General features: G+C 34.9%; 3 protein-coding genes across 3 annotated transcripts; 2 read left to right on the top strand and 1 right to left on the bottom strand.

Annotated features, from left to right (window-relative positions):
* Positions 1-1074: 1074 nt before the first annotated feature.
* On the top strand, positions 1075-2283 carry LOC147410453 (germin-like protein subfamily 1 member 13). Its single transcript, XM_086441682.1, has 2 exons — positions 1075-1226; positions 1609-2283. Exons 1-2 carry the CDS (start codon positions 1106-1108, stop codon positions 2163-2165), a joined length of 678 nt encoding a protein of 225 aa, XP_086297808.1. The 5' UTR covers positions 1075-1105; the 3' UTR covers positions 2166-2283.
* A 7413-nt stretch (positions 2284-9696) lies between these two features.
* On the top strand, positions 9697-10889 carry LOC147410452 (putative germin-like protein 2-1). Its single transcript, XM_086441627.1, has 2 exons — positions 9697-9848; positions 10197-10889. Exons 1-2 carry the CDS (start codon positions 9728-9730, stop codon positions 10751-10753), a joined length of 678 nt encoding a protein of 225 aa, XP_086297753.1. The 5' UTR covers positions 9697-9727; the 3' UTR covers positions 10754-10889.
* Positions 10890-25979: 15090 nt separating this feature from the next.
* LOC147410451 (uncharacterized) lies at positions 25980-27260 on the bottom strand. Its single transcript, XM_086433845.1, has 2 exons — positions 26531-27260; positions 25980-26374 (listed from the first exon to the last, which is right to left on the bottom strand). The coding sequence occupies exons 1-2, from the start codon at positions 27258-27260 to the stop codon at positions 25980-25982; spliced, it is 1125 nt and encodes a 374-aa protein (XP_086289971.1).
* Positions 27261-27298: the final 38 nt, after the last annotated feature.

Raw genomic sequence — 27298 nt, 5'->3', positions numbered from 1 at the left:
AATAGAAAAATATTTACAAGGGTAAATTACTATTTTGACCTAAATACGATGAAATTTTGATTGCAACACACTTTTCATTTTAATTCCACAACATGAGAAGTCAGATAGGAGATCGTCAATTTTATAACCAGCGATATTGTCATTTTGAAAGAAAAAAAAATCAGAGATATCACGCTACTTTAAACCAACGAGAGAGTTTGAAAACCCTGCGATCTCCCTCTTTATATTTTGGGAATTGAAATGAATAGTTAGCTGAAATGGGAATTTGGTCAAAAGTTGATAATGTTTTGGTAAATTTCTCTATCTAAAGACATGTCTGGTTAGTAATTTCAATAATAAAAAAATACTTACCTATTTTGGTAAGAAGCCAATTTATTTAATTAACCACGTCATGCATTTCTTCTAGAGAAAACTTTATAAGTTTCTCATAAGAAGTGTCACGATCACCCTTTATTAAGTAAATTTTAACGTAATCTCTAACTATTAAAAAAAAAAACGTTTAATACTTCTTTAAAGAAATCAAACCAAGTCTTAGGATATGCTTGTGGACAGTTTGATAATTTCAACTTTGTGTCAGATTTCTTGTTCTTTGGTGTTTACTCTGAGGTAAGATGCTTGAAAATATTTGGAGTGACACAGCCAAAACCCCTTATAGTCAAATACATAAATTATCTCTGCAATTCATTTGAATCAGCTTGATCATATATAAAAAGGGTTGTGATTCTTTGACTAATTAAAAACGCAAATTCCAACCCTCACGATTAGCCTAGAAATACATGACATATCCTCGAGATGCATGTGTCATTCCGTGATTGTTGGATTTCGTGTTTTAACCATCATAAAATAAAACTAAACTGGAATAGGTCTATATACTTAAGTCTCTAAAAAACTTAATTCCATGCTCCAGAAAGATAAACTTTAGTTTAGTTCTAGCTTTTGAAGACTTTGTCAAGTCTTTCTACCTTCTCCCTTGGAAAAAAAGGCAACAAATTTATGAGACCATTTCAACAATAACTCTCAACCTCTATATAAATAGATATGATTTTGGTGTTAGAATTCTTACCCTTAAGAACATCAAGTTAGAAAGATTTAAGGAAGAAGTATAATGGGTTTTAAGTTGTTTGTAGTTTTTGTTCTCTTTGCCTCACTTTCATCCCTTTCCTTTGCCTCTGATCCAAGTCCCCTCCAAGACTTTTGTGTTGCCATCAATGACACTAAGAATGCTGGTACTCTCTCTCTCTCTCTCTCTCTCTCTCTCTCTCTCTCTCTCTCTCTCTTATCTTTCTTTATCATTCTAATATATCCTATCAAAAGTGGTTTATGAAGAAAAGGACAGTCCACGGTTCTTCAATTTGTAAACTGGTGTTAGAAGTTTAGGAATGGCTTGATTTTTGGCGAGGATGATCTCTTCACCATAGAGATCATCCTCACAAAAAATCAGCCCATTCTGAAACTTCTAACCCGTATAAGACAAAACAGGTTGGCCAAATAGTTGGCTGCCGAACATGACCCTATATTTATCAACAAAATCATTGATTTTTATTTTATTTTATTATAATTTTTTTAGCTGATCACATTGACTGATGCTTGATCAATTTTAAATTGCAGTGTTTGTTAATGGGAAATTCTGCAAGGATCCAAAGCATGCTACAGCTGAGGATTTCTTCCTTTATGGGCTCAATATGCCTGGAAACACGTCGAACCAACTCGGGTTCAGTGTGACTCCAGCTAATGTGGACCAGATACCAGGACTGAACACCCTTGGCATCTCCATGGCTCGCATAGACTTTGCACCCTATGGTCTCAACCCACCCCACATACATCCCAGAGGCACTGAGATTTTAACAGTCTTAGAGGGTAGTCTCTACGTTGGATTTGTTACTTCCAATGCCGACAATAACCGCCTCATCACCAAGGTCCTCTACAAGGGTGATGTGTTCGTATTCCCCATTGGGCTCATTCACTTCCAATTCAATGTCGGGCACACGAATGCAGTGGTCATTGCTGCTTTAAGCAGCCAGAACCCAGGTGTCATCACCATTGCGAATGCAGTCTTCAATTCGAAGCCACCCATTTCAGATGATGTTCTTGGGAAGGCATTCCAAATTGACAAGAACATGGTTGATTATTTACAAGCTCAATTTTGGATGCCCACCATGTACTAGAACTACTATTGCTTCTACCATAAATAATGCAATTTAACTTGTTTTACGGATCATTATATAATAAATGATATGATAATGTTGCTTGTCTTTACAAACCGAAATAAAATAATTAAGTACTTTGCATCTAATAAGTTTCTTTGTCTACTGTTTTGGTTTCCTTCCTATATGTATTTGGGTCGATAGCCTGGATATATGGTTATGCGTTATAGTCATTATGAAAAGGAGCATTCGCATATTGGGTTTGGACCCATTGCTTGTTTTACATATTGAAATGCAATTTGGAGGTTGTGGGTTCTAGATCAGACTGACCACAAAAATGGGGGTATTTGTGCATTTTAATAGAAGATGTTATCATAAGAAAAAAATTTGGGAGAATTTGCACCTTCTTCAACATGAGTATAGTACACAATTGTCTTGATAAGATGATGAGTTGATGACATAATAAAAAAAAAAGTATGGATGGGCGTAATGTTTGTGCCTTGTATTGAGGTGACATTTGGGAAAAGAGTCGTGCTAGAGTGACCTCAGCAGGAGACACTTTGACGGGGTGGTGCACACATGTCTGTTGATGCATTTTAGTTGTGTTTCGGAGAAAACGCATCTACGGGCATGCGTGCGCCACCACGTCAATATGGCCCCTACTAAGGTCACTCCAACATTAATCTTGGGAAAATCTCATCTTTGTATGATTTATATATGAGTTGTTCTAAACTGACTTCCTTTGACACTGCACTGACGTGGCAGTGTGCAAGGAAATCATATATTTTTTTCTCGAGATAGATGAAAATTAATCTATGCATATGATTCTCAGGATACTACCACGTCAGCGCAATGTTAAAGGAAGTTCGTTCAACATTCTCCTTTATATATTCATAGTAAACAAATTTTACAATTTCTACAACGGGTTTTAATTTTTTTTTAAGACGAAAATAGTTTTTAGTGATTCCACAATAGTTTTGATAGTAACAATGAAAGGACATTATCATTGCACATACATATTTATTGTTTAACCTCTGAAAGATGTATACTAGATAGATGAAAAAAAAATGCCTTATACAATTACATGGGTCACAATGATGATATGATCAAGGTAAACTGGTGAATCAATTATATGAAAAAGCAATTTTGAGAAGAACAAGAACATTTCAAAGTCACTAATGATCTTATGACTCGAAAATTTTCACTTGGTCAGTACTCGGCTGAAGTGTCAAAGGGCACAAAATTGCTGATCTTTTCCTTGTGTATCCCGAAGAAAAAAGATCTATGATTCTGTGCCTTTGCCACGTCAGTCGAGTACAGTCCGAGAGAAAATTTTCAAGTCAAAAAATAACGAATCTTTCAAATTAGGCCAATTACCCAATAAACATTTCACCTTCCTCTTGGTCGATCGAAGAAACGACGGAGCTCCAATGGATTAGTTCAAAGGCTCTCTTACCAAGGGCAAAAAGTCATTTCTTATGCCCAAAATTCCTAAAATCTAATTGTTTGGGGTCTGAAAAGGTATTGGAGAACTGGATATTTAAAGGACAATGATCCAAGGATTGTTTAGGGGATATGAATCACCATCAGAGAATCCATCTACGAAATCCAAGCTTGTTAGAAAAGAGCTCTATCCAGTCTATCCCAAATTTGATTTCCCTCATATCTGTTGCTGCACCATGTAAACTTGGAGCCTAAGATACCCGATTCTATTAGGCCTAGCTCCGCGACAAACAAATTTGTTTACAGGTCCCAAGTCTGTCTCCTCCCTCTCCTCAAGAAAAATGAGAATGCTACTGGATTGATGAATATTGTAAGAACCCCTACAAACCATCCACGCCTATTTTGTCTTTTGAACAAAGAGGCAAATGCCTGAATAATCCTCATTTTTTTCCTTTTGATTTAAGTCCATAATAACTAGCAGGTTAAATTAATTAAAAGAAAAGCGGAGGCCCACCATCTGCTAGCATTGTGGTTCGGAATCAATTCTTTATCAATAGCCCTATGAACGGATTTGAATCTTAATTAGGGAATTTACCCCTTTCTTTTCATCTTGATAAAATTTTTAAAATCTTTCTACTTAATTATATCAAGTGAACTCAGACACATTAAAATCATAAAGTTAAAATTACCGGCCACAATGCATTTCTTGTTCACATAATGAAATGTGTCGAATAACATTCACTGTATCATTGCTTGGGAACTAAGAGTGCAATTCTAAAATCTACTCACTACCCTAAAATAGGGATATAGCAACAGTCGCCGACCATCACTTATAGATATAGTGACAGCCACTCGTGGCGTCGATGGTTGTCGTTAAAACCTCCAACGCTATACATATTATCGTATGTATAGAACTTATAGCGACAACCGCTATTGATCGTCGCCATAGGGTATTTTTATAAAAAATTATATATTAGACCTTTAGCTACGATCCCCGATCGTTGCTATAGGGTATTTCTTAAAAAAAAATATTCGGTCTTTAGCTATGGTTACAGCTGTCGCTATAAGAACTTTTGAAAAAAAAAATTGATTTTACACCTGCCGCCCTCACATATTGTTGAATATTGGAGATACCCCTATGTTTTGAAATTGATGATCTAGACCTCAATTGGCAACATGAAAAGACCCAAATGCCCCTCGTCTTCAACTAGAATCTGCCAAGAACATACCCATTAACCAAACTTTTCTCATCGATGGCAACAAAAAATACAATCTGCATGTGAAATTCGAACAATTTTAGTGGAAACCAATTTGAAAATAATCTAAAAAATGCACACAAACTACAATCAATTGAAAATATATGAAGGTGATGCAGTTCAAATTAAAACATAACAATTCCACATAAAACATCATAAAAGAAAGTTTGAAACTACATGCAGAGAATGAAATTGGTGTTCTTCAAATTAAATAAGCTAGAAAGCATACAAAATTATCAAGCATTTAATATAATTTAACAAATAGAAACAACCCCCCATTCATTCTAAAACCCCAAGAAGAAAAATGGAAGAACTTCATTCATCAATCGAATTTTGAGTTATTTCAGGAAATCAACAATACTAAGATCTGAAATTCTATCAAATATAACAAATGGGTACCAAAAAAGCATACAAATAAAAGCAAAATGAACACAAAAATAAAAGAGAGAATTCTAAATAATAGTAAAAAAGATAAAAATAAAATAGAATTTTCCACATGGTTGAGGCATTGGAAGTAATATATCTCAAAACGTGACAAACAATTATAACTAATTATCATGTAAAAGATAAAAATCAAAACTTAGACAAATAATACTAAAATACTAAACGATTAATGATTAATCCCCAAATCTACAATGTGACCTTCACCAGGAACAACACAACATTATAATCCTAGAACACTAGTGGCAATATATAACTGACCTTAACATAATGTCTCAATCAACCTTAAAACAAACAATATGACCATTTAATAGTAAAAGAACATAAAATATTAATCGTGCTAAGTAGTTCTGTTACTAGAAAACCAAGTGCAAAGTGAAATAGATTTAAAGGAAACTCAATTCATCTCCTTTGATAACCGACACTAATAGCATAGGAACTCACGAAATAAACCTACTTTTGAAGGATCAAATCCAAATCAACTCATTTGTACCATCCGTTGTGTGTCATCAGTGGTTGCATTAGCAAATGCATATGAGAATCCATAACATCCGAAACTAGTGATAAAAAAATATTAATAGAAAAAAATAGCAATGCAAAGATACTATATAACATAGTTGAACAGCCCAGTTCACATATCTATGCTCATGTCTTATAGTTTGTATAAAAACAACTTTATAATAGTTTCCAATACTAGCGATGGCGTATACATTGATTTTCCAGCCTCAAGACGTACCATAACACAATTCTCCATAGAAGTGAGAAGCGACATACTCTTTATTTCAAAATAGCCCTGCATAACTCATAGTAAGTTTGGTAACCCAATCCTATTTGGATTCTTAGTTGCATTTTGATTTAAATGTAGGATTTAATTTGTTAGAGTTACTCTTGTAAACATAAACACTCTAAACAATATCGATTTCTGTTATACTATAAATACATTGTACACGTGCAAAAGCTTCATGTTTTCTTGAATTTTCTTATTCACCTCTGGAGGTCGTGTGGTTGCACCCATTAACTAGTAAGACAAATTAGATGATATTTGAGACTTACATTTAGTTCAGAAATCTGACGGTCATAGTCACGTATAGCATTGGCAGCAGCACCACTTGCTAGAATGGACTCCTCAAGTTCTTGAATAGTTTGCTAAGCTTGTGTTCAAGAAGGTTTTCATTGGTCCTAAACTTCTCATCCAATTTTTTCAGTTCATTGTTGAGCTAGAAAAAAAAAATACAAAATTAAACTTAGATTAATATATAATTAAAAAAATTATTTTTTATTCAATCTCCATACCCTTATATGAATGATAGCTATTCCATGCTCAATTATATGAAGTTAATATAGTTTTTTATCTATTTTTTTATTTTTTTTATTTTTTAGCTCTATTCCTTATACCCACACTCCAAATCAAATAAACCACAAGAGATGTCATATCTCAAAACAGAGAAATGAATGAAATATATGGATGTTCTAATCTTGATCTGATATGCACAGTTCAATGATGAGGGGAGAAGAAATTAAATAGTAGCAAAAAAGGGTATCTTTTTTATCATTTGCTTCTCGTAAGCTTAGATTGGTCAAAACTCAAATTAGTTTGGTTGGTACTATGGATCATCATGTTAAATTATTCAATTGGATTGCTTATGCATTCATTATTAAGCATACTTCCAACATATTTTTCTAGGTACATGTTCAATTAACATATAACATGAATTAGGATTTGATCATCCAAACAGTGATAAAAATATATACCTTGAGAATGGATGTATCTTAAATCGCCACTCATCGATCCATTGTTGGCTTGAGTCTTTGGTATGTGGTTTGAGTTGGGAGTCTCTACTTGTACTTTAGATGATAAAATATTTGGAACTTCCATAATGTGAAAAAAGCTCAAATTTGATGGCCTTGGGCCGTCAAATTTCATAAAATTCGACGGACCAATAGGTCGAATTGCTATCGAATTTTTAATTGTCAAAATATTTTTTTTGACGAGCCGAAACTATCAAATTAATGAAGGATGAGAGAAATTCGACAGCTCTAAGTCGTCAAATTTGGGAACATCAAGAATTTCGACGGTCCTAGAGCGTCCAAATTCAGTTTCTAAATTTCGTGGGCCTTGGCCCATCAATTTTTTCTGTAGAATTTTCCAGTTTTCACGTAGTGTTCGATTTTGAATCCCTCCTATAGGTTTCTGGGTAAACCTAGTTAGGACGTAAAATGTAATAGATCGTATGAGTGTACGGTACTTGTGACTTAATTAATCTTAGACTCATTTAATACATTACCCAAATAAAATGTATATGCTCAACTGTTTAATGATCAATCAAATTATGGGTTCGTAAAGAAATATTTAGATAAACAAGAAAGCTTATAAAATATAAACAAAGATAATTTATTGTTATTATTTATTTTGAAAACAAGAAAAGTCATAAATAGGTGAAGTTTAACGATCGAAATTGTCTTATTTGATGTACCCAAAACCGAAAGTAATGTTGCAAAATTAAGTGCATTGTCAAAACTCAAGAGTAATATTGGAGGCATAAATTTCTTTGCAACATTCGTAAAATGGTCACAACTTTGTACTCCGAGTCGGATTTCAACAAATTTGTGCTCGTTTTGAACATAAAAAAGAAATATATAAGTTTTATGAATAAATTGAGATCAGAAAACGTCATTTTAGGCAAGGGTTTTTGCCTAAAGATATATCAAATTTTAACTAAAATAAATTCAGATTTATTTTTTTTTTTTTTGAAATATTAATCTCGATTTTTTTTTGCTCTCGGATTTTTTAGTACATTTCTTACTCATTTTAAGTACATTGTTACTATTATTTTCTTTGAGCCAATTTTCATACTATTTGCACTTAATTTGACAAATCCATAAATGTAACTTCAATAAGAGAGATGCATGGAGTAGTCTATTAGGAGGAAGTTTCCAAGACTTTAGACTATTCTACATAGGAGGTAGAGCTAGTATGCAATCAGTGGGGAACCACCCCCAATTTTGAGATACACTGTATTTTTCACTAATTACCTATCCCATTAATCCTCCACCCCAATTTGCCCCCACGCCCTCCCCTCTCCTCAATTTTAGCCCCTACAAACTGTTGAGATACCCTTGTAATTTGAACTAATTACATTCCCCACTCCCTTACCACCTTCCCCATTTGCCCCTACCTACTCACCTCCCTCCAATTTTTGAAAACCCCACTTCAATTTTTGGAAGATAACATTACATCTTGACTGGGACTCCTCTCATAAACTACCGGGACTCTTCTCAATTGATTAATTGGAAACAACCTAAATATTCTTTTCTTCAACTTCAAACAAAAAAATCTAAGTAGTATGTCCCCACTACAAGAAATTCGTGGCTCCACCCCTGAATTTCTTCAATATTTTGTGGCAAGAGATGAGTTTCCAGATATAAAAGGAAAAGTATGAATAAAAAATATTTAGAAGGGTAAATTACTATTTTGTTAGCTAAATATGACGAAATTCTGATTGCAACACACTGTTCATTTTAATTCCAAAACATAAGAAGTCTGATAGTGATTGTCACTTTTATAACCAGCGATATTGTTATTTTGAAAGAAAAAAAATCAGAGATATCGCTCTACTTTAAACCAACGAGGTAGTCTGAAAAACCTGCGATCTCACTCTTCATATTTTGGGAATTAAAATGAACAGTTAGCTGAAATGGGAATTTGGTCAAAAGTTGATAACTTTTTGGTAAATTTCTCTATTTAAAGACATGTCTCTCCAATAGTGTCACGATCACCCTTTATTAAGTAATGTTTAATGAATCTCTAACTATAAAAAAAAAAAAGAAAAAAAAAAAAAAAAAAAAACGTTTAATACTTCTTTAAAGAAATCAAACCAAGTCCTAGGATATGCTTGTGGACGGTTTGATAATTTCAACTTTGTGTCAGATTTCTTGTTCTTTGGTGTTTTCTCTGAGGTAAGATGTTTCAAAATATTTGGAGTGACACAGCCAACAACCCTTATCGTCAAATACATAAATTATCTCTGCAATTCATTTGAATCAGCTTGATCATATATAAAAAGGGTTGTGATCCTTTGACTAATTAAACACACGAAGTCCAACCCTCACGATTAGCCTAGAAATCTCGAGATGCGCGTGTCATCCCCCGATAGTTGGATTTCGTGTTTTAACCATCATAAACTAAAACTAAACTGGAATAGGTCTATATACTTATGCTCTGAAAAACTTGATTCCATGTTCCAGAAAGATAATCTTTAGTTTAGTGCTAGCTTTTGAAGACTTCGTCAAGTCTTTCTACCTTCTCCCTTGGAAAAAAAGGCAACAAATTTATGAGACCATTTCAACAATATCTCCCATCCTCTATATAAATAGATATGATTGTAGTGCTAGAATTCTTACCCTTAAGAACATCAAGTTAGAAAGAATTAAGGAAGAAGTATAATGGGTTTTAAGTTGTTTGTAGTTTTTGTTCTCTTTGCCTCACTTTCATCCCCTTCCTTTGCCTCTGATCCAAGTCCCCTCCAAGACTTTTGTGTTGCCATCAATGACACTAAGAATGCTGGTACTCTCTCTCTCTCATATCTTTCTTTATCATTCTAATATATCCTATCAAAAGTGGTTTACGAAGAAAAGGACAGTCCACAGTTCTTCAATTTGTAAACTGGTGTTAGAAGTTTAGTAATGGCTTGATTTTTGGCGAGGATGATCTCTTCACCATAGAGATCATCCTCACAAAAAATCAGCCCATTCTGAAACTTCTAACCCGTATAAGACAAAACAGGTTGGCCAAATAGTTGGCTGCCGAACATGACCCTATATTTATCAACAAAATCATTGATTTTTATTTTATTTTATTATAATTTTTTTAGCTGATCACATTGACTGATGCTTGATCAATTTTAAATTGCAGTGTTTGTTAATGGGAAATTCTGCAAGGATCCAAAGCATGCTACAGCTGAGGATTTCTTCCTTTATGGGCTCAATATGCCTGGAAACACGTCGAACCAACTCGGGTTCAGTGTGACTCCAGCTAATGTGGACCAGATACCAGGACTGAACACCCTTGGCATCTCCATGGCTCGCATAGACTTTGCACCCTATGGTCTCAACCCACCCCACATACATCCCAGAGGCACTGAGATTTTAACAGTCTTAGAGGGTAGTCTCTACGTTGGATTTGTTACTTCCAATGCCGACAATAACCGCCTCATCACCAAGGTCCTCTACAAGGGTGATGTGTTCGTATTCCCCATTGGGCTCATTCACTTCCAATTCAATGTCGGGCACACGAATGCAGTGGTCATTGCTGCTTTAAGCAGCCAGAACCCAGGTGTCATCACCATTGCGAATGCAGTCTTCAATTCGAAGCCACCCATTTCAGATGATGTTCTTGGGAAGGCCTTCCAAATTGACAAGAACATGGTTGATTATTTACAAGCTCAATTTTGGATGCCCACCATGTACTAGAACTACTATTGCTTCTACCATAAATAATGCAATTTAACTTGTTTTACGGATCATTATATAATAAATGATATGATAATGTTGCTTGTCTTTACAAACCGAAATAAAATAATTAAGTACTTTGCATCTAATAAGTTTCTTTGTCTACTGTTTGGTTTCCTTCCTATATGTATTTGGGTCGATAGCCTGGATATATGGTTATGCGTTATAGTCATTATGAAAAGGAGCATTCGCATATTGGGTTTGGACCCATTGCTTGTTTTACATATTGAAATGCAATTTGGAGGTTGTGGGTTCTAGATCAGACTGACCACAAAAATGGGGGTATTTGTGCATTTTAATAGAAGATGTTATCATAAGAAAAAAATTTGGGAGAATTTGCACCTTCTTCAACATGAGTATAGTACACAATTGTCTTGATAAGATGATGAGTTGATGACATAATAAAAAAAAAGTATGGATGGGCGTAATTATTGAGGTGACATTTGGGAAAAGAGTCGTGCTAGAGTGACCTCAGCAGGAGACACTTTGACGGGGTGGTGCACACATGTCCGTTGATGCGTCTTAGTCGTTTCTCAGAGAAAATGCATCTACGGGCATGCGCACGCCACCACATCAATATGTCCCCCAATAAGGTCACATCAACATTAATCTTGGGAAAATCTCATCTTTGTATGATTTATATATGAGTTGTTCTAAATTGACTTCCTTCGACACTGCACTGACATAGCAATGTGCAAAGAAATCATATATTTTTTTCTCGAGATACAAGAAAGAATATCTATGGTTCTCAGTATACTACCATGTCAGCACAGTGTCAAAGGAAGTCCATTCAACATTCTCCATTATATATTCATAGTAAACAAATTTTAGAATTTCTAAGGGATTTTAACTTTTTTTTAAGACGAAAACAATATTTAGTGATTGTCACTATAGTTTTGATAGTAATAATGAAAGGACATCACCATTGCACGTACATATTTATTGTTTAACCTATGAAAGATGTAAACTAGATAGATGAAAAAAAAGCCTTATACAATTGCATGGGTCACAATGATGATATGATCAAGGTAAACTGGTAAATCAATTATATGAAAAAGCAATGTTGAGAAGAACAAGAACATTTCAAATTCACCAATGATTTTCTGACTCAAAAATTTTCACTCATTTTGTACTCAACTAACGTGTCAAGGGCACAAAATCGCTGATCTTTTCCTTGTGTATCCCGAAGAAAAAAGATCTATGATTCTGTGCCATTGCCATGTCAGTCGAGTATAGTCCGAGAGAAAATTTTCAAGTAAAAGAATAACGAATCATTCAAATTAGGCCAATTACCCAATGAACATTTCAACTCCTCTTGGTCTAATGGATCAGTTCAAAGGCTCTTTTAGCAAGGGCAAGAAGTCATCTCTTATGCCCAAAATTCTTGAAATCTAATTTTTTGGGGCTTGAAAAGGTATTAGAGAACTGGATATTTAAAGGATAGTGATCTGAGGATAGTCGGGGGGAGATGAATCACCATCAGAGAATCCAACTATGAAATCCAAGCCTGTTAGAAAAGAGCTATCTAGTCTATCCCAAATTCGATTTCTTCCTTGTCTGTTGTTGCCCCACGTAAACTTGGAGCCTAAGATACTCAAATCTACTAGGCCTAGCTCCACCACAAAAAAATTTGTTCATAGATCCCAAGTCTGTCTCCGCTCTCCTTAGGTTAAGAATAATAAGAATGTTGCTGGATTGAATGAACATTATAAGAACCACTACAGGCCATCCATGCCTATTTTGTCTTTTGAACAAAGTGGCAAATGCAGGAATAATCCTCATTTTTGTCCTTTTGATTAAGTCTGTAATAACTGGCAGGTTAAATTAATTAAAAGAAAAGTGGAGGCCCGCCATCTGCTAAGATTGTGGTTTGGAATCAATTTTTTTATCAATGGCCCTATGAACGGATTTGAATCTTACTTAGGTAATTTACCCCCCTTCTTTTTATCTTGACAAAAATTTTAAAATCTTTCTGCTTGTATTAAGTGAGCTCAGACACATTAAAATCATAAAGTTAAAATTACTGGCCACAATGCATTTCTTGTTCACATAAAGAAATGTGTCGAATAAAAACATTTACTGTATCATTCCTTGGGGGCCAAGTGTGCAATTCTAAAATCTACTACATAAATTTAAAGTAGTTTGAAAGACTATGGATTGATTTTGTCTGTTTTTATACCACTCTCGACTTGGATTATCCACATTCTACCTAGCAAAGGTGTGGATATCCAAAGTGGATTATCTCTTTTGTAGTAGAGGTCGAACTTGCTGCTCAATAGATGAGCCCAACAGAGAGTTCTTGGAATACCCCAATCTCTTTACTGTTGTGTTTGTTTTGATATATAGTAACTATTTGTTTATTGACTTCTAGCTGAAAAGTTGCTATAGACTGATCTAGTCCAGGACATGGAGGGCTTTTTCATTGCACTCTTACTCAGTAAGAGCACTATCATTGGTCCAGAGAAGCCAGTCTCATTGGAAGATAAACAATCATAGGCTTCTCTTAGCACAAAAAACTCTTCCTCTGATGAATTATGGAACCTAATTGATGCAATGCAACAAACCCAAGTGGGACCCTGGATGAGCGACAGATTCAGAATAATTTGAGGACACCTATTCTTCTATGAAATCGTCGAGATCTTTAAAATCCTTAGAAAACTATGAACTTTTAGACGTTTGTGCTATTTTAGAAAAGTTTCATTTTGTTAATAACTTTAGTTATAGGAATTAGAATTATGCACTGTCGATTCTCTCTTATTTCTAAGGTCAAGTAGTATCTATTTTCATACCTAATTCGGTTTTACTATTTTTTTTTTTTTTCTATTTTAGCTATTTTTGTGTTTTTTAAGACTAAGACTTTTTTTCTATAAATAAGATTGTAACTCCAATATGGAGACAACCTTGAATTAATAACATTTCTATTTTCTAGAGAGTTTCCTTTTTTTTCCCCCAATTACTTGGTATTTTGTGTGAATCAACAAGTTTTAATGCCTAATTGTTTGGTATTCTTTTGATAATTAATAAACTAATTGGAAAATTGTTCTTTGTCCTGTATCAGTTGGTATCAGATCTTGCATCGATCGCGTAGGTTATTATTCTCTTTGAGATGCCTTCGAGAAGATGATTGGTTCAACACAATGTTATACTAATAGATGTATTTGAATAGGAGAAGTCCGTTGATTCGCCTTTTACGATCAAAATTGACTTCAAATATAGTAAATCATGTAATGCGGATAGTAGTTGAAGAAGTCCAAATCCGATTCAAATACTACAAGATAAAACATATTTGAAACAGTTTTCTTTAATTTAATTTGGATCCGACTAGACTGAATTGCTTGATTTAGGTTGGGTTGGGTTAGATAATTCAAGACTATTACAACAATTTTTTTCTTGTAATTCTTTGTTAATTCTTATACTATTCTACTTTACCATTATAGGCCTTTTACGCCGTGTTATATTCATGTAGTAGAAAATGATATTTTGAAAAACAAAAATAATTTTCAAAGTTATAATTTGGATTGAGGTTGATATAAGGATAGATCCGTATTTGATTTGATCTTTCTCGGATCAAGGGACATTAAACCATATTCGACCCATCTTTTGATTCAAATCTAGTATAAAAGTCCAAACCCACTAAATTTGAATTTCGGATCACTCAAGTTCGGATAAGATTCAAAACCTTAGGTTTGATTTTAAAAAAGTCCTATATGTGGTTCTAAATCCACTACAAAAGGACTTGAATTTGCGTAAGACGTCGCTTTATATATAATTGAATGGAAAAATGAAAACAAACCATCCCAAATATTTAAGGGTGTGTTAGATTGCAGAGAAAATATTAGTTGGCAAATCATTTGCTAACAAATGATTTTCTAGCCAAATGATTTATTAGGAAAATTATTTTCTGCTTTTTGGGAACAATGTGGAAAATTTCGTGAAAAATTATATTTTGTTGTTTGAATTGCATAAAAAACTAAAAGAACATTAATTTAATTTTACTTTTGTGATAATTATATAAAAAATAATGATAAAATCATTATTATTATTTTGGGGAAAGATTTGAATTATTACATCCCAATTTCTTAAATTATTAGAGAGCTACTATTGGCACCCCCAAATTTTTTAGAGAGCTACTATTGGCACTTTTTAATTGTTCCACCCCAATTTCTTAAATTGTTTATCACACCCAATTAAAAATTAAAACATATTCTTCAAACAATACAAAGGTTTGGCTCAAATTATAATTTCAACATTGTAACACTTGTTCAAACAAGTTTAGGTGTTGTTTACAATTATAATTAGGCTCACATAAAATGTTAAACCAACAAAATAGATCAAATCTAACAAATAATGAGATATTATTATGGCACCCCAACTTTTACTTATTATTTTCTTTTTATATTTGGTTGTAATCAATAAATTTTGAGGTGCAAATAACAGTTCTCTAACTTTATTTATAAAATAAATATTGATAAATTTAAAATTAATTATTCAATCTGAAATTTACAAAAAAGAAAATAAAATTCGATTGACTTAGATAATTTAAAACATTTTTGATAAAAATAATTAATTTTTAATAATTTAAGTATTTATTTTATAAATTAAATTATGATTTTGTTTGATTTCAATTTTTTTTGTGTGCTTTTTTATTTTAAAAAAATTTATTTATGAAAAAAATATTGATTTTATTTCACTTGCCATGTGCTAGCAAATTGTAAATTTATTTATATGTTGGTTATGTTTCCCTTTTTGAAGTGGATTTATACTTGAAACATATTTTTATTAGTACCTTAGTAACATGTTTTTATTTTATTTTATAGTAATATTTGAATTTGAAAGTACTAAGAATTTTTTTTTTTAATATTTTACAGGACAAGATAAATGAACTTTTAAGTAAATTACCAAAAGGCTCTCAAGATATTACAGGTTGAAATAATGTATTTTCTTAGGTTTTGGGCCCTAATAGACATGGTTATGTTCTTGGTGTTGGCTTGGGCCCGACTCCCAGTGAATTGTTTGTAATATCTTTCGAAAATTCCTCTAGCGATTCTGCTGAGGTACATAGGTTGTAGGGGAAGCTATAGTTTTTGAAGCAACAACAGATTGGGAGGGATGCTAAGGTAGGAAAACACAAGGAATTGATCATTGCCCTAATGAAAAAGGTAAATTCTCACTGATAATGGAATATATTGTGTTTTAAAATATTTTATCAATAATAAATATTAATTTGTATGACTAATTTGAATAATGTATACAAATTGTAGGTTGATAAACAACACAATCACCCTGACAATGATCGGTGTCCATAACAATTGCCATGATAGATAGTTTTTAATTTTGAGTGACAGACATGGATTTATAAGACTTGATTCTTAACTCAATTGATTTACTATTTTGTTATACTTCTCTCTTTACTAATTTGACTTACTAAATTGTTATGTGAGAAATAGAATAGGTATTGCTTATAGTTTGTTGTTATCATTCATCATTTATTAAGTAATTGTATTTAATTAATAGGTTGTATAAAAATAGGTATTTAAAGACAAATAATTTTAAAATAGAAAAAATAAAGAAAAAATATCTTATTCATTTTAAGTACATTGTTGCTATTATTTTCTTTGAGTTAACTTTTTTGTTTTAATTTTTACAACATGGAGGGTGATTGTGTTATAAAATATAAAATGCATGTGAACATGTAAATGCAAGTGTCTACAATTTAAGTATAACAAAATAATAAACATAAAAATAAATAAATATTATAATTAATTAGCCCACCTACTTGAATAATATGAACAAAAAGTATAAAAATATTGGTAGAGAGTAAAAAAGACAAATTAATGACAACACATATTTTTTGAAAAATGACAACATCGAAGAAAGGTTGGGCCTATAATCTCCCCATTGGAATCACTAAGCTGTAAACATGCAATTTTCGAGTCTAAATATTACTACTATATAGATTTGGAGTCGCCGCCATTGTTTTTTAAAAAAATGGTGTAAATGGGCACATGAAAAATAATTTTAAAAATCATTTTTTGTTCGTAATGACTTATGTACGAATAAAAGACATTGATTTACTTAAGATCTAGATAAGAGAATCTATTTAGGAAATAGGGAAGGTATTAGGCATCCTATTTCCTTTACCTTAAGTTATAATTTATTCATTGATCATTTTTCATTTTAGAGAATCTAGAGAGAGAAAATGGTAAAAATAAAAAATATATCCTCAAACTTAGAAGGATTTTATTTTGAGTTACATCATAGGATTACCTCATTATGAGAGGGACCCAATTACATATAGGCCTCAAATATTTATATTTTTATGAAGGTAGACCTCAACAAAAAATTAAATATGAAGAAGTAAAATGAGGAAGTTAGGAGAGGGAGATGGAGAGGGGAGGGGGAAATTATTTTCTACATCCACATTAAAGTTTGACTTATTGTTCTTCTTTTTGAGTTCTCAATGAAAATATTTATGTTAAATCATTTTTTTGTCTTTTGAGAAAATAAAATGTGAGAGAGAATATGGAGATTAGTAGAGAATGATTGATTTGAGAATTGAGAGAGATGAGACTTGTGAGATTTGAGAGAGGGAATCTAAGCATTGGGGGTTTGCAAGAGATTAATAGATTTTATATAACCTTGAGGTGGTTTTAAAGGTAAAATAAGGAATAAATATGAAATGATAGAAAATTACATAAGCCTTGTGGATGAGCTATAAGAAATTTGAGATTAGGAGAGGAGTAGATATTGAACATGGTGTAAATGGGTTGTTTTTTGCCCAAGTGGGTTGGATATTTCATCCAATATGAGTTGAGTGCTAGGTGAGGTTAAATGGTATGAGTATTGGTTAAAAAAATGATTATGTAAAGAGAGTAAATGTTGATATTTTGGGAGAGTGGAGGAAATGGTGACACATGATAAAAATGGTATGTGGGTATAGATTAAGTGAGTTAATTAAGGAGAAGGGATGTGAGTATTATTTGTAATAAGGATTTGGAGAAAATGATAGTGGTAGGCCACGACATAGGGTATGGATTGAGGTGTGGGAGTAGTGATGGAGATGATGAGAATGATTTCTTTTGGGTGGTTGATTGTGGAATTGATATGTGTCTCTCTTGATGATTATTGACTTTTTGTGATGATTGGTTAAGATTATAGATATGGGTATGGCTTGTGTAGATGTTTGATTTATGATAAGCTTTTTGGTATGTTGGGCTTAGGATTGATTAGTGGTTTAGGTCATGTTAGGCTTAGGTTTGGGTTTAAGATAGGTTAGTTTGAAAATTGATTGGAACCTTGGGATTTGATTGTGTTAAGTTCAAGTTTAAGTTAGGGTGAGGTTGGAAATTAATTGTATTTGAATTTAGGAGGTTGGTGGGCTTTAAGGGAAGTGGCTTTGAGACTCTAGAAATGAGGTTAAGGGTTGTACTTAATGGTTTTATAGTGGATCTTCAGGTCAATTGGATCTTAGGGATCTTTCATTTTGAATAAAAGTAATTTTGGAGGGCTCGGGCTTTAAGCTTATTTTGATTTTAAAACATAATTTTTTTGGGCCTTTTTTGCGTGGAGCCAATTCAAATTGGGGTATCTACAGGTAGGTTTCAAGAATCAAGGGTTAAGAATTAATAATCAAGCATTTGTGAATGAATTTAAGATTCAAGATTTCAAGAAATAAAAGAAAAATTAAAAAATTAAAAAAATATATATTAAGAAAACAAATTTTATGGGTGATTTCTTGAAAGGATTAAAGGGTTCTTGATGGTTTCTTGATCTCTAAAAAACAAACAAAAAAAAATATTAAAAAAATGTATTGAAGAAGAAGATTAAAGAAAAAAAAATTATATTTACTTTAGAATCATCCCAATGATTTCCATGACATTCAAGCACACTGAATGCATCAACATTTAAAAGAAAATAGAGACTTCTATAATTTTATTTATCCCATTCATTCTCTATTATTAAACCCTTATATCATCTATAAATAAGGAAAATCAACCAAGGGTACTAATAAAACTAAAATAACAAATAAAATAACCTAATTTTTATAGTTTTCTCTTTCCTATTTTTTCAACCTTAATAAACTTAAATAAAAGATAAATAAAAATTACTAAACTGTCCCTAAGTATTATACTGAAAGCGCCCTCGATCCGCGGGGTGCGCGGATCCGCTTTTGACCTTTGAGGTTTGGGAGTCGCCACCTAATTATTGTGGTCTAGGAACCAAACTGACTCTAACATGGATAAAAAGAACTAATCTACCACAAAAAATCTGAATTCGGGGATCATGTTATGGGGTTGGAAGGTGTTAGGCACCAACCCCGCCCGGCCAAAGCCGGTCTCTACTAACTTCCCAAATATATCACATTGCTAAAAACCTAGATAAAAATAACAAAATTACATACCTTTCCGATAGCAAGGATTTTGTTCCCTCAGATCTGACAAAAAGAGCTCCTTGTACTGTACTCTCTTGCTTCGTTCTGTCTCCGGATTTGACTTCGGATCTCCTAGATCAAGGTATCTCCTTATTTTTGGATCTAAACTCTTCAAGTTTGTTGCGGATTTGGGGGTGTTTTTGGAGGGATTTTAGGTGTTTTCTAGACTAAAATTGAAGGAGGGATGTTAGGTAAGGAGTTTGGGCTCCAAAACTAGGGTTTATGGGGGGTTAGGGGAGCTTCTAGACCTACTTCTCTTAGAATTTATGATTTGATACGAAAATAGGGTGTGAGCACCTCTATTTATAGAATTTTTTTAAGGTTGATTTGGATAGAGTTAGTGTTTAATTAGAGATCTTTTAATTAGAGTTGTGTTTTAGTTAAAATTGTTTTAGGTAAAATTGTGTTTTAATTAGAATTGTTTTTAAGTTAGAACTCTATTAGATAGAGTTATTATTTAATTAGAATTCTATTATGACTTTTGGTCTTATTTGATTGACTTTTAATGTTTTGACTTTAGTCTTAATTGATTGACTTTTAATATTTTGACTTCAGTCTTTCTTAGTTGACTTTAATTTTGACTTTAGTCTCACTTGATTGACTTTAATACTTTGACTACAGTCTTGCTTGATTGACTTTAAATTTTGGAGAACCCCCTTCCATTATTTCTTTAATTCTTTGGACCCCCAAATGGAGGGGTCCTTAAAGAAATATCCCACGAACCCTCAACAATTTTACCCGAAAGTCCAATTGATCGATTTTTTAGGTTCAAAATTTTAAATTAATTTCATCAATGTTTCACTTTAATTATTTAATATTTTATTTATTAATTTCGAATTTTTTAATTATGAAAATTGTGAAATTACCGTTTTGCCCTCGGAGAGGACTTTTCACGTTTCAAGTCGGTTTTTAATGTTCTAGGATGTTTTAGAATCGGTTTTTCGTAAGGAATTCAATGAGAATGTTGGTTTGTGTCATTTATGAAAATTTTTATGTGAAATGATTGTGAACTTTATGAGGGGCATTTTCGTAATTTTGTCAAATTCTGTTAAAATTGGTGAAATGATTTATTTGGTTTCGATTTGTTATTTTATGTGTTCGAGAGAGTTTTCCTAAGCTTAACGTAGGTTCTAGGGTTGTTTTGAGGTTAGGGGTATTTTGGTAATTTGATATTTTTTAGTGATTTTTATCGTGAAGTTTCTTTTTGGTCTGCAAGATGATGATTTCTATGTTTCTGGGGTCGTATTTTCCTAGCGTAGCGTGGTTTCTAAGGTTTTGTCAATTCGAGATACCTCATCCGGATTTCTGAAACACATCTGATAACAAAATAAAGCAATGGAATACACATCCATCATTGGGAATCATTGCAATCGGATTGACGAGTTGATTAATCAGGCGAGTGCAAAAATGGGGTGTCTACATATACTAAGACTTTGGGCCAATAAAAAAGGAAAATAAGCCCCAAAAATATAAAAATAAAGTCATAAAATAACTCAAAAAAAAAATCTAAAATAATCTCGAATAATAAAACTATACCTAATTAAGTGAAAACTTAAATAATCATAAAATTTTCGTTGGAACCCTTTACCGTTGACTTGATTTGTGTTCCACATTACAAAATGCCAAAGCCATTTGTCTAAGATGGTGAAATTCACTAGCCCAATTCTTTTAATCCCCGATTCGTCTTTGTTTGTTTCCTTGCACACACATTTCCAACCCATGAGATGATGCTTCTAATTCCCCTCCTTGTCATGCCAAAGGAAATTTTGAATCAATTTGTCTACTCTCAACTTTACTCTTCTAGGCATCAGAAACAAAGAAAGGATGTAAATTGGAATGCTAGACAACATGATCTTAATCAAAGTCATTTTGCCCTATTTTGATAGATAATTCGCCTCTCACAAGGCTAGCTTCATGTGAACCGTTTCCAACACATGATTCACCCCCTTTTGCTAGCATATGCCTAAATGCCTCCGCTACAATGATATAAAAAAAAAAGAGGGGTAATGGGTAACCTTGCCATAGCCCCCTTGAACTTTTAAAGAAACCATGTGGCGACTCATTAACAAGCATTGAGAAAGAAGCATGCGAGATGTATTTTACCACTCATTGGATCCATTTCACCTTAAAACCCATCCTCCACAATGTCAACTAACATGATTGTATGCCTTCTCAAGGTCTACTTTGCAAACCATTCCTGACTGTCTGGACTTCAATTTGGAGTCAATGTGTGTGACATGCAGGTGTTGCACATGCCCGAGGGTAGGGACCCACATGCCTTAGCCCAACCTATGGCCCTTGCTCTGGTTCTTCCTATCCACTAATCGGATGTAAGTTCGAATACCCCCATAAAATAAAATAAAAAAAAGATACGAACAATTGAATTTAACATAATAAAAAAGTAATTTTTGTAATTTTGAAAATCTAAATAACATGGTTGTAGGGATTGTCATACTGTAATTATATTCATTTTGATGAAAATGAGCTTGCTAATTGATAATAGTAAGGTTAAACCTAAAAAATTGGAGTTCGGATCTTCCTAATAATAAAGAAGTTGTCGGACCCCTTGTTAGCAATTTGGAATACGGCAAAAATTCGAGTTCTATTCAATTTTGGATTGTAAAATTCTGGTAAAAAATTCAATAAATGGAAATATGCGGCATATGCTTCATACGTGTATTATATGTTTCATTTCAAAAATTAGAAAACAAAAAATTCGGCCATATGATAGTGATGGTGATGATGAAATTGGTGATGTTAATGGTGATGGTGAAGTTGATGGTAATTGTAGGAGCTTTTCGTCCACCTTGTTTCCGAATGACGATGAACCGTGAATTGGTAGATCTCTCCTTGATCCGACCTTCTTCCCTGCTAAGAAAAATCTCCGATGCCAAAGTTAGAATTATTCTTCTTGTTTTCCCAAGAGAAGAAGAAAAAGTGCGTACCTTTCATATGGGGTTTCCTCCTTTTTATAGAACTTTTTCTTCCCTAACTTTTCGTTTTCCTTTTATCCCCTTGAAAGAGTCAATGCCTAATCCCTTGAAATCAAGGATTTTCCCGGATCATTACGCTCGAAATTCGAGAATTCAGGGATCTTAGCGCATTATCCTCCTTGAGTAGTTACTTCTGCAGATTTTACCCGGTCCGCATTAATACCCGAACAATTGCCTCTCAAATACCCGATCCACCGACCCACTCTAAGAGTCATATGCATAATTATGCGACCGAAGGTTTTATGCCTCCACAATGCCCCGTCTCGGAAAGTCGCGAGCATCGTGAGTTTCCGAGAACATTTACTATATTAACAATATTAATCATTCAAAGGGGTCGCGTGGTTCCAAGGTGAGCATTTAATGTTTAATATATGTGTCGTTAGCCATTCGTATTGTATTTATACGCCGTCGTCTTATCATATTGACTATTAAATGCGGCCGTTTGAAGTTGCAAGCCATTGGTTTTCTTCCACGTGGTGCCACCTGATGGGTTGGGTATGGGACGCATGGCCTTCAGCCTCCTCATCATTGATGTGCAATGATGGTTGCAACAGCTCATGATGTGCGCTCTTTTCTAGACAATTTCATCCCTTGGATGGTACGAAAATCTCGAGAATCCTTTTCTTATAAAAAGGACTTCTATTTCCATCTCATTTTTACTTTTCCAGTTCCTCTCGTCGAAGTGCTGCCAGTTTCTTTCCTGGGTTCTCTTTGCCTGCCATTCCCAGTCCAAGTCCCTTTTTTTTTCTCTCTCGATCAAAGTACCTTTTCTTGCATTTCTGGTTTTCTATTTTAGCGTTTTTTCTTTCTTCTTCTTCTTCTGTTTCCCTTAAGAAACCAGCGATTCTTAATGGGCAAAAAACCTTATAACCCTGTTAGACCTTCCATAGAAGACTTCCGATCTACTTACTCTATTCCCGAGTTTGTGGCCACGGAATGGTGTGACCTTCCTGATCCTCATGAAACATGGGATGAGGGCACGACCGTTGTTTTCTGGGATCAATTCAAAGCCGGTCTTAGGATTCTCCTGTCCCCGTTAACTAAAGAAGTCCTCAATTTTTTTCATAAAGCTCCTGGTCAGATGACGGGGAACTTCTTCCGTTTAATCTTTATGATTGAACTGATGAACTCCCGTCTCCCCGAGGGACAAAAACTCGGCCTTGTTGACATCCGGGCCCAGTATAAACTCTCAAATGCCCCCAAACGACCAGGATTCTTTTACTTGATGAAGAGGAAGGGTCGGGAAGTTTTGTTATAACTTCCCGAAACTGATAAAGAATGGTTCCTGTACCCAGTCCGGCTTACTGGCTCCTGGGAATACGCTGAGGGGCAGTCTTCTCCGATTCTTAAAAACTATTACTTCAATTGGACGGGTAGAAACTCATCTATAATCCTACTCTCTTTTTTTTATTTTTTATTTTTTTATTTACTTACTTCTTGTTCGTTTTGCAGGTATTAAAGACAGACGTCCTCCTTGTGCACCCGTTCTAGAGAGTACTTTGTCTGACAATGAGTTCCGAGAAAAATTGACATCCTTATCCCCTAACCTTCCTCTCACAACTCTCTCAAGACCTACAGCAAGGCCTTCCTCCTCTCGTCTTCAAACTACCGTTCTCTCTTCTACAACTTCTTCTTCTTTTGGCCTCGAAAATCCAACCTCCGAATCCGAAGAAGAGATGGAATCCCCCCAACTGATAACCCGCAAGCCTTCTGCAAGAAGACGCCCGACTCCTGAGATTCTCCCTACTCCCCTAACAGTCATCCCTCCAGTTGATTCTTCCAGTAAATCTCCTGACCTTCCAAATATTTCTCACTCGGCCTCTGAAGGACTGCCGCTCCGTTCCAGCCCTGTCCACCGAGGAAAAAAACAAAAGACAGCCACCACCTCGACTGACAAAGACGTTCCTACCGAAGGTCCTGCTCCGAAGGAGAGGATCTTGTTAGTAAAAGTTCCTCTAGATGCCTCAGCCCTAAATGATGCCAAGGTAGCCTGAGGTATAGTTGAAGGCAGCCTCCTCCCAACAGATAAAAAGGTCACCTCTGACCTTCTGGAGAATGATCCAGTTGCCTTTCTTGACGATCTGTGCAGTCACCTGACCAAAGTATTTTTCTTTCCTCCCCTTCTACCTTATTTTCTTGCTTGTATTACATTTCACTAAAAATTTCCATGTTTAGGCTCAGCATGGGCTTTTCGCTCTGGCCAGGAGCAAGGTAGATGCCCTTAGGGGAGCCCGCTCCTCTCGCCAACTACTTGAGGCGAAGGACAAGGAAATTTCTAGCCTTAAGGGTCAGGTCACCGACCTTCAGGAAAAACTTTCGAGCTTAACAGATGAGATGGCTCGAATTTCTCATGCTTTTGAAGGTCGTCTGGAAAATTTCAAGAGAGAAGCCGAAGAGGAGAAGGTGAAGGCGCTCGGGGAGCAAAGGGTTGCCCTTCAGAGGCAATTGGATGAAAATGTGAAGGAATGGGAGGACGCCCTGGAGGAGGAGAGGAAGTTGACAGCTAAGCTTGAGGATGATCTCCAGAAGCTCCAATCATTCTCAATTCCTCTCTGCCCCCCACCCATCCAATCGTGGACCCTGTTACCTCACCTGAGGGCAATAATCTTGTAGAAAAATGATTTTACATTAACTTCTCACGTAATTTGTCATATGATGATGACTTTTTGTTAACCTTCTATGTAACTTGCTATATGACTTTTAATATTTTATGCCGATCATTTTTGTTTTACCTTCTGTGTCTATTCCCCTTATTACATTACACCTTATTCTCTGTTTCGTATCACCCACCTCATATGGTGATACTCGGATATACAACAGATCCGACCTTATAAATATCTTCGTGTCACCCACCTCATAGGGTGACACTCGGATCTACAACAGATCCGACCTTATAAATATCTTCGTGTCACCCACCTCATAGGGTGACACTCGGGTCTACAACAAATCCGACCTTATAAATGTCTTCGTGTCACCCACCTCATAGGGTGACACTCGGGTCTACCACAGATCCGACCTTCTAAAAGTCTTAATAAGTATAACAGAATTTCATTTGCAAAAGAATTTTATCAACTAAAAGAACGCATTTTTATTTCATGCATGAATAAATGAAAAGACATCAACATAAATACTATATACCATTTTATTGAAAATATTCTTAAGATTGAACGCGTTCCACGGTGAGCTAATAAATTTCCCAGTCATTGTTTTTAGATAGTATGCTCCTGCTTGACCGATCTTGGCAACTTGGTATGGCCCTTCCCAATTTTCTCCAAGTTTACCACTGTTTGGCAATTGGGTGTTCTGGAATATCTTCCTCAGTACAAGTCCCCTGGTTCAAATCCTCTTATGCGCGCTTTCCGATCGTAGGATCTTTGTAATTGCTGGTGATATCTTCCCAGTCTCTCCAGTACCCTTTCTCGTGTTTCGTCCATCTAGTCTAAGTTCCAAGCCAACAATTCTTCGTTTACCAAGTTGTTTACAACACTAGTCTGGCTTGTTGGTACTTGAATTTCGTTCGGGATAACCGCTTCGGTTCCGTATGTTAAGGCAAATGGGGACACTCCCGTTCCTCTTCTTGCCATAGTTCGATATGCCCAGAGCACGCTGTGTAGCTCGTCAGCCCACAAACCCTTCTTCTCACCTAATCTTTTCTTCAAATTCTGTAGAATAACTTTGTTAGATGTTTCTGCCTGACCATTTCACTGAGGATATCTAGGAGACGAACTCAAGCTGCGAATTTCGTACTCTTGACAGTAAGCTATTATCTTTTTTCCCCTAATTGTTTGCCGTTATCAGTTATAATGGCAAAAGGTATTCCGAATCTTGTGATTATGTGTTCCCAGAGGAATTTAACCACTTCTTCCTCTCGGATTCTGGCTAACGCGATTGCTTCTATCCACTTTGTGAAATAGTCAGTCCCCACTAGTAAAAATTCCCTTCCTCCGGTTGTACGTGGAAACGGTCCCATAATGTCCAGCCCCCACATGGCGAAAGGCCAGGGACTACTGATCGAGTGAAGTTCTTTTGAAGGTTGTCGTATTATGTTAGCGTGTCGTTGGCATTTGTCGCATTTCTTAGCATATTTCTTGGCATCTTCTTGCATATATGGCCAATAATATCCTTGGGCTAGAGCCTTGTGTACCAACGATCTGCCTCCTGAATGATTTCCGCAAATACCCTCATGTATTTCTGAAAGAATCAACTGTGCCTCCTTCCGAGTTATACACCTCAGGTGTGGTCCTCTGTACAACATTCGAAAGAGTTCTCCTTCTATAAGTATGAACCGCCCTGCTTTCCTTTTCAATTTTCAACCTGCTTTCTTGTCATCAAGAGCAACTCCTGTTTTGAGAAAATTTACTATCTCATCCATCCAAGTGGGGTCTGAATTTATTGCCACGCAGTTTATCTCTCTCGTTGAATCAATGCTTGCTGTAGCCGGGAATTCCACCGGGATAGTCCGAACTTCTGATTTTTCGAGCATTGACGCAATATATGCCAATGAATCGGCATAGCGATTGTCATCCCGGAATATTCTTGATATTTTCACTTTTTCAAAACCCTCCATCTCCTTTTGGACGAGCTTTACATATTTTGTCATTCTGTCATCCTTCACCTGAAATGTTCCTCCGCATTGTTCGACCACAAGTTGGGAATCTGAGTAAACCTGTAACTCCTTGATCTTTAGATCTCGCGCCATCCTTAATCCACCGAGGACAGCTTCGTATTCTGCCTCGTTATTTGAGGCCCCGAATCCTAACCTCACAATCTTTTTTAGTCTATTGTTACTAGGAGTGATCAACACCATTCCTGCCCCTGACCCTTGAGAGTTTGCCGAACCGTCCGCGAATAATCTCCATCCCGTTTCCTTACTCATTGGATCGGGTATGTCCTCCTCAATTGGATCCGTTTCTCCTTCTTCTACCCAGTTCGGATCCTCGGTCGGAAAATCAGCAAGTAGATCAGCTACTACTTGTCCTTTCTGCGCGCTTCTAGGCTCAAAGACTAAGTCGAATTCTCCTAACATGACAGCCCACTTGGCCATTCTTCTGGATTTTTCTGATCTGTGCAACACCTCTCGTA

This window comes from Akebia trifoliata, chromosome 1 (genome assembly GCF_017979445.1).
Source record: "Akebia trifoliata isolate Shusen 1 chromosome 1, ASM1797944v1, whole genome shotgun sequence".
Classification (NCBI taxonomy): Eukaryota; Viridiplantae; Streptophyta; class Magnoliopsida; order Ranunculales; family Lardizabalaceae; genus Akebia; species Akebia trifoliata.
The sequence above is the reverse complement of the archived record's forward strand: the minus strand, read 5'-3'. Positions and strand labels throughout refer to the sequence as shown.